General features: G+C 41.9%; 1 protein-coding gene across 1 annotated transcript; it reads right to left on the bottom strand.

Moving 5' to 3' along the window:
* Positions 1-4,123: 4,123 nt before the first annotated feature.
* LOC125201180 (auxin-responsive protein IAA14-like) lies at positions 4,124-5,568 on the bottom strand. Its single transcript, XM_048099164.2, has 5 exons — positions 5,265-5,568; positions 4,806-5,020; positions 4,592-4,727; positions 4,457-4,518; positions 4,124-4,376 (listed from the first exon to the last, which is right to left on the bottom strand). The coding sequence occupies exons 1-5, from the start codon at positions 5,462-5,464 to the stop codon at positions 4,339-4,341; spliced, it is 651 nt and encodes a 216-aa protein (XP_047955121.1). The 5' UTR covers positions 5,465-5,568; the 3' UTR covers positions 4,124-4,338.
* Positions 5,569-7,151: the final 1,583 nt, after the last annotated feature.

Consider the following 7,151-nt stretch of genomic DNA (forward strand, 5'->3'; position numbering starts at 1 on the left):
CCGCATCCGGAAACATCCTGTTGCGGATGCTCTTATAACCGTCTTCTTCTCTCTCGGCAAGTTGGAGCTGAATGGGTTGAGATGATTTGTTTAGCCATAAGCTAAGATATGGATAGCTTGACGACACTATAAGTGGTAACTAATTCAAAATTGTGATGATCGATCATTGTTGTAAATTCGTAATCACATTGTTATTCCTGTTGATTTTGTTAGTATTATAATTATATCTCAACAGTCGATAACAATTTATTCCAAACGCACAAGCAATAAGACAAGGATCAATGCAAGTATTATGCTAAATTGTCGTATTATTGCAGTATTTAGGTTTACAGAATTTGCATTATCTCAGACAGTTAAACGCTTTCTACTTTACTAAGTACATCAATTTGAAGATGAAATCTGACAGTAAGATTTCGTATTTATTTCCCTGACATATGTACTCAACTTTGCCATAACGGAATATTATAATTCCCAGTAGTAGGAGTATTTTATAAATGTCCACTTATATTACTATTACTCCCTCCGTGCATTAAATTTTGTCACGACTTTTCATTTCCGTCCATCCAACAAAGTTTGTCGCATTTCATTTATTACCACTTTTAGTAGTGGACTTCATATTCCATTAACTCATTTCAACTCCATTTTATTTGTATAAAACTAATACTCCCTCCATCCAATAAAAGTTGAGACAAAACTTTTGGGCACGGAGATTAAGAATTTATATTAAATAAATACTCTCTCTGTTCCCTCATAATTGAGTCATTTTTCCATTTCGGGAAGTTCCCTCATAGTTGAGTCATTTCTATATATAGTAACTTTTTTCTGTGTATTACTTTACTCTCTCTTACTTTATTCTCTCTACTTTATTCACTTTTTACTTTATTCTCTCTGTCTTTTTCTCTTTCTTACTTTTTTATCTATTTATTTAACATACTCAACATTCTTATCTTAAACTCCGTGCCGAAAAGTTTCGCCTCAACTATGAGGGAACGGAGGGAGTAGAAGAGATGAAAAAAGTAGGAAAGATAAGAGAGAGTAAAGGAAATGATGGAATAAAGTAAGAGTGGTTAGATGTTTTGTCTTTTGTTAAAAAAAAATGACTCAACTTTTAGAGCATCCGCAATGGTCGGCTAGCGACCGGCTAGCCGATTCTTCGCGTTGGCCGGTCGGCTAGCCGAACCATAGTAGGCGGCGAGCGGTATACCGGCCAGCCGATCGGCGTGGGCTGGCCGATTGGTGGCCGCTGGCCGATGCGCTAGCCGATCGGCTAGCGCCTATTTTTGTTTTTTGTTTTTTTTTTTTTAAAAACCTATATAAACGCGATTTTCGTTTCATTTTCATTTGCCCCACTTGTTTTAACGAGTTTTCTCTCTCTCTAGCTTTCTGTACAAGAGCATCATCGAGCGATGGATCACAACAACGAGTCCAGTCCAGCGACGAGTGGATCTCAGACTCCCACGGTACCTGTGGGATCTGGATGGGGGCAGATGGGCCCGGGGTTTAACACCCCTTGGAATCAGATGATAGGGATGATGGCCGGTGCGCCGGGGGAGGGGGGGCAGGGGGGGAAACAGGGGGGTATGCCGTGGGGGATGCCGGGCGGCGGGCAGGGGAGCGGCGGGCAGTCAGCGCCCGGGTGGGGGGGGTATGCCCAGATGTAGCAGCAGATGATGCTGCAGCAGATGATGGGGATGATGTGGCAGGGCGGGATGCAGGGGGGGATGCAGCACGGTATGCATCCCGGGATGCAGGGGGGGTGCAGGGGTCACCGGGAGGGGACACGGTATATCGGCCCTCGCTTGATTTTTTGACGGTTTCGTCTCACACGTCGATCCAAGTGGAGACGCAGTTCACTGGCGATGACCTTCTGTCATTGCATGATATGAGGATCGATCTCGGGGAAGATGATACTCCCGTTCCAGCGAGGCGGGCCGCGCCGAAGAAGAAGACGAGGGGGAAGGGGAAGGCCAAGGCGGTCGGCGAGTCATCGCAGCCCGCTGTTGACGACACCCCTGGCCGGAGGAAGTGGACGGAGGATGAGTACGCTAGGGTGGCCAGGGGGTGGTTGGAGGTGTGCGACGATCCGCTGGTTGCGAACAACCAGCGGATCGTCAACATGTGGGCGAAGATCAGAGCTGCCTATAGGAGGCACTGCCCGCACGGGAAAGACTTCAGCCCGGAGGAGGTCCGGAAGGGGTGGGAGCGCACCAGGGCCGCGGTGGGCCGTTTTTCGAATTTGTACGCCAACGCCCTCCGTCAGCTCAGGAGTGGGCAGAATGAGGACGACGCCCGGAGGATCGCCGCGAGTCAGTTCCCCTTGCAGGAGACGTACAAGGAGTTCACCTTCTGGGAGTGCTTCTTGTTGCTGAAGGACTCCGAGAAGTTCCGGGCGGGTGCGACGCTGGGTGGCCGAAGAAGCAGCGACTTAACTATAGCGGCGACTACAGCGGCAGCAGCGGCGGATCCCACGACCTCCCCCCGGATGCTGAGGAGTTTCCATCCCCTCGTTCATTTACTGGTCGCCCCCGCCCTGTTGGACAGAAGCGGGCGCAGCGGGCTGCGAGGGGCGGATCCCCCCTATCGCCCCGCGAGGTCCAGTCCTCCGCCCTCCCACCCGCCCCACTCGAGTACACTCTCCATTCGCGTAACCATACGCGGGATCAGATGTACAAGGTCTTCCAAGAGTGGAAGACCGCCACTGACCCCACGGAGAAGATGTTTCTTCACGAGATGCTCGAGAACATGCGGGTTGATTTGGAAATCGCGAGGCCACGACTAGCGGGTTCCGACGTGGGCTCAGATACCACGGGCGGCGACGGCGACGGCGAGGACGACGGCGACGGCGATGAGGAGTAGAGAGTGGCGGGGCTCGTGTGTTGAAGCCCTTTTTTTTAAAAAAAAAATCATGTACTTTTTTTTTTAAATCGTTGTAATTTTTTTTAATGGAATGGATTAATTTTCCCGTATATGTGTCATAAATTTAATTCCGTATTTTAATGGTAATTTTAATTCCGTAAATGTAGTATATTTGAATTATTTTTATTGCGGCTGGCCTATGGCTGGCCTAAATCTGATGTGGCAGGTGGATTTTTTAGTGTTGCTGACGTGGCAGGGGAGAGAATGGCTGGCCTATTGCTGGCCTAAGCACCATTGAGGAGGGAGTACTATATAAAAGTACTTCAGGACTCACTCTTCATTAACTTTTTCAACTCAATTTATTAATATTCATGTCTAATCAAAGTGTGACAAAATATAAGGGTTGGAGGGAGTAATTTTTTTTTTAGTTCCATGTGAATGCATATGAATAGGGGTGGGTAGGTACGGTATACCTTACCGAAACCACCATACCGTATACCTTACCGTAAATACGGTATGCGAAAAAGTCATACCTTTACCTTATCAAAGTTTTCGGTATACCGAACTTCGGTATACCTTATTTTCGGTATGACGAATTTCCATACCGATACCGTACCTCATTTTCAGTATACCATACCGAAGTTCGGTATACCTTACTTTTGCGGTATACCTGACTATCAACATCAATTAAAATAGAAAATTAGAGTATTTAGAATATTATTTATATTTTATAATTTTCAAAATAAATTTAATATAATTTATTCATAATTATATTTATATTTTACGATGATTTTATAATTTAAAAATATACAAAATATATTTTATATATAATTGCGTCTATATTTTTGTGGTATATACCATAGTTTACGGTATATACCTTAATTTACGGTATATACCGAATTTCGGTATGCAACGGTATACCGCGGTATTTGAAAATTCATACCGTTACCTTACCGAAATATTTCGGTAAAGTATCATACCGTACCAAAAGTCACGGTATACCGAAAATTCGGTATTTTCGGTATTTTTTCGGTACGATAAGGCCGGTATTTCGGTATTTCGGTATTTTTCCCCAGCCCTACATATGATTAACATACACGCACATGTCGCTGCACCCTCCCCATTTAGAGATATTCCCGTACTATTACTTCGTCATTGTTACCTGATTATAATATACAATGCGATCAATTTGAAGCTTTTTTCGGCAAAGAATTTCCATGAATATTTTATAAGGGGAGACTTAATTTAGAAGAGCGAAGGAAGCACACATTCAAAATAGTTTAATATACAAGTCAAAAGAGTATCCAATCAAAAACACCACCAAAAAAATAGTAAAAAATCGAAAAATTGTTGAGATTTGAAATTAATAAGAAAGCAAGCATATAAACAACAGTACAGACACAATCCAGCATCCTGCACCATCCATCTCCTCTGTTTGGTAAGACGAAAGCAGCAGTTTCTTGTTTGAATTTGAAAACTGCCTCACATTCTGCCCTTGCATTTCTCCATTGCCCTCGGCGCTGAAATAGAAAACATAACCCATCCATTGTTAATTTGATGATATTCATTTCATTCTATACATGGTGACATTGCTACTAACCGAGCCCCTTCGTCTCAGCGCCCTTCATTACGCGCAGTCGCTTGCAAGATCCAACAAACATCCTATTCAAAAATCAAAACCAATCGTTATATTTACTTGCTTAATGCTTATGGAAGCAACAACAAGACTACTTACTCCCATGGCACGTCTCCGACTAGCATCCAATCCCCGTCCTTGTCCTCGTAAGTAGGCACATAATCAGAGCTATTCAGAAGGTCCATCAGCTTCCCCTCATTCATGAAGTCCAACATTCCTTGTGTCTCACATTTACCTATTTCAGTTTTCACTTCATCACTTCAAATTTCATCTCAATAGTTACTACTTACTTTTCTTTGTACAAATAAATTACCAGTAGTGAAGGAACTGAACATTCTGCCCAATGCATCAGAGAGCTCTTGGTAAGTCTTGTACATCTTCAAGTCTACTTTCCTCAGGTACGGCGCCCCATCCATGCTCACCTTCACCAAGACGCCGCCGCCGCTCTCCTCCGCCTCGCTCCTCTTCTGAACCGCCATCACATTTTTCCGGTAGGACCGCACCGGCGGCCACCCCACCACCTGTGCCCTAATTTAATCGTCGCAATTTCGTTTACAACTTAATTCATAGCCAATTTCAACTCAAATCCCTAATTCAAAATCGTAAGAGTTAAATCTCAGCAAAATTTCCCCAAAAAAGTCGAAAATCTCTCCTACCAAACGCCTTTAAACCTATCGAAGCGTCGGCGTTAGATCCTAAAACACTCAAAATAATGCTAGAGAGGGAGAGGGAGAGAGAGAGAGAGAGAGAGGGGGGGGGGGGGGGGGCGTACTTAGCAGGAGGCTTAGGAGAATCCGTCTTGTTGACATTGTTCCCCTGAAAATCAGTGTGATCGGATGGAACGTCGAGATTGAGCTTCAAATCGACGGTTTCATCAAACCCTCGCTTCTTGTCTCCGGCGCCGGGCAAACCGAGGCGCAGCTCAGTCTCGTCGAAGCCGAGCTTCTTAGTGATCATGATGGCATCCGCCATTATTGAACGATTCCAGCGAAGGTAGATAAAGATTTGTGGCGCAGATGATTGATTGATTGATCGATAGTTAGTGGAAAGGTATGTTGTAGAGAAGAAGAAAGAGAGAAGGGAAGAATGTGTTTGGGCGAAAAGGGGTATAAATAGCGAGGGAAATTGTCTGTTTAACGGAAAAGGAGGCGACACGTGGAAGCATGGATGAGCTGGATATCCAAACCTTGTTGGATTCGGTATAGACATCATTATTTATTGCTGCCTACATTTTACGTCTCACTTTTCGATTCAATTATCTAGAGATATGTCAAACTAATTTTAAAGAATGAATTAAAGATTAAATTAGGATAATTAAATTTAATTTTTTGATAAGATGCATTAATACGTGAATTATTTTGGTTTATATTATAAGTTTATTTTCCTTCATTTACTAGGTTTATTACTTCATTCTGGTACATAATACTTTAAAATTACAATATGATTTTACTTACTTTCAGTAGATTTTGAAATAATTCAACACATGTTTCATTCTAATTCGTTGAATTAAGTTTTTACTTTATTCATTTTTAAAATATACTCCCTCCGTCCCCCATAATTTATCACCATTTGACCCGGCACAGGTTTTAAGAAATGTAATAGAAAGTGGGTTGAAAAAGTTAGTGGCATGTGAGTCCTACTTTTATATATTAGTTTTATAATAAAATGTGAGTGAGAATGAGTTAGTGGAATATGAGGTCTACTACAAAAAATGATAAAAGTGAAAGGTGACAAATTTTTATGGACGAACGAAAAAGAAAATATGTGACAAATTTTCAAGGACGGATGAAGTAATTAATTCCAATAGGTTTATTACTTCATTCAAAAACATGGACATGGATTATATTTAATTCCAGCAGGACTTCAAATGCTTCTACACATACTTTATTCAAATAGTCTATTACATTCATTCCATGTGCTTATTACACCATTCAATTAGGCTATTGTTCCATTTGTTGTCAGCGTCGTGGCGACGGTGATAGAAATTGTAGAGAGAAAGAACGGTACGCCACGACGAAACCGCCTGTACGCACTAGAACGGAGTAAAAACCTATTGGAATAAGATAATATATTTTGGAATGAAGTTAAATCCTCTTAATATGTTATTATGACTTATTTGCCCTAGGATGAAGTAAATTAAGCTTGTTACAAAGGCCAGAATAATTTATACATTTGCGCATTTCATCCATAAAAAACTAGATCTAAAAACCCTAATTTGGTCTAAGTTCTGCAGTTCTACAATAAGGAGTGGATTTGCATATAATGCGACTCTATATTTTCTTCTTATAAATGTATTACTCCCTCCGTCTCACTTTAAGAGTCCCGGTTGAGTCGGACACATGTTTTAAAAAAATTTTGAGTGTGTAATAAATAAATATTGTAGTGGATGTTGGGACCCATTTTTAATTGAGTGTGTAATAAATAAATATTGTAGTGGATGTTGGGACCCACTTTTAAAACTTTTTTACTTACTTTGTAAGCATTTTTTATTAGTTTATTCCAACCGGGACTCCTAAAGTGGGACGCCCGAAATTGATCAACCGAGACTCATAAAGCGGGACGGGGGGAGTATATGGAGGGAGTATATTATTCAATACTCCCTCCATCAGCTATTAAATCTCTCTCCTTATTAAAATATTTAACTACATTTTCTTTTCTA

The sequence above is a fragment of the Salvia hispanica genome, chromosome 2 (genome assembly GCF_029641045.1).
Source record: "Salvia hispanica isolate PSC_SH4W2 chromosome 2, Shi_PSC_v1, whole genome shotgun sequence".
Classification (NCBI taxonomy): Eukaryota; Viridiplantae; Streptophyta; class Magnoliopsida; order Lamiales; family Lamiaceae; genus Salvia; species Salvia hispanica.

What these genes read in the sequence shown, in the direction of transcription:
- LOC125201180 (XM_048099164.2), bottom strand. Translation starts at nt 5,464, where the DNA reads ATGGCGGATGCCATCATGATCACTAAGAAGCTCGGCTTCGACGAGACT. An exon ending in TCTCCTAAGCCTCCTGCTAA is followed by an intron (nt 5,021 to 5,264) that starts GTACGCCCCCCC and finishes CGATTAAATTAG; the next exon opens with GGCACAGGTGGTGGGGTGGC. An exon ending in GTTCAGTTCCTTCACTACTG is followed by an intron (nt 4,728 to 4,805) that starts GTAATTTATTTG and finishes AAACTGAAATAG; the next exon opens with GTAAATGTGAGACACAAGGA.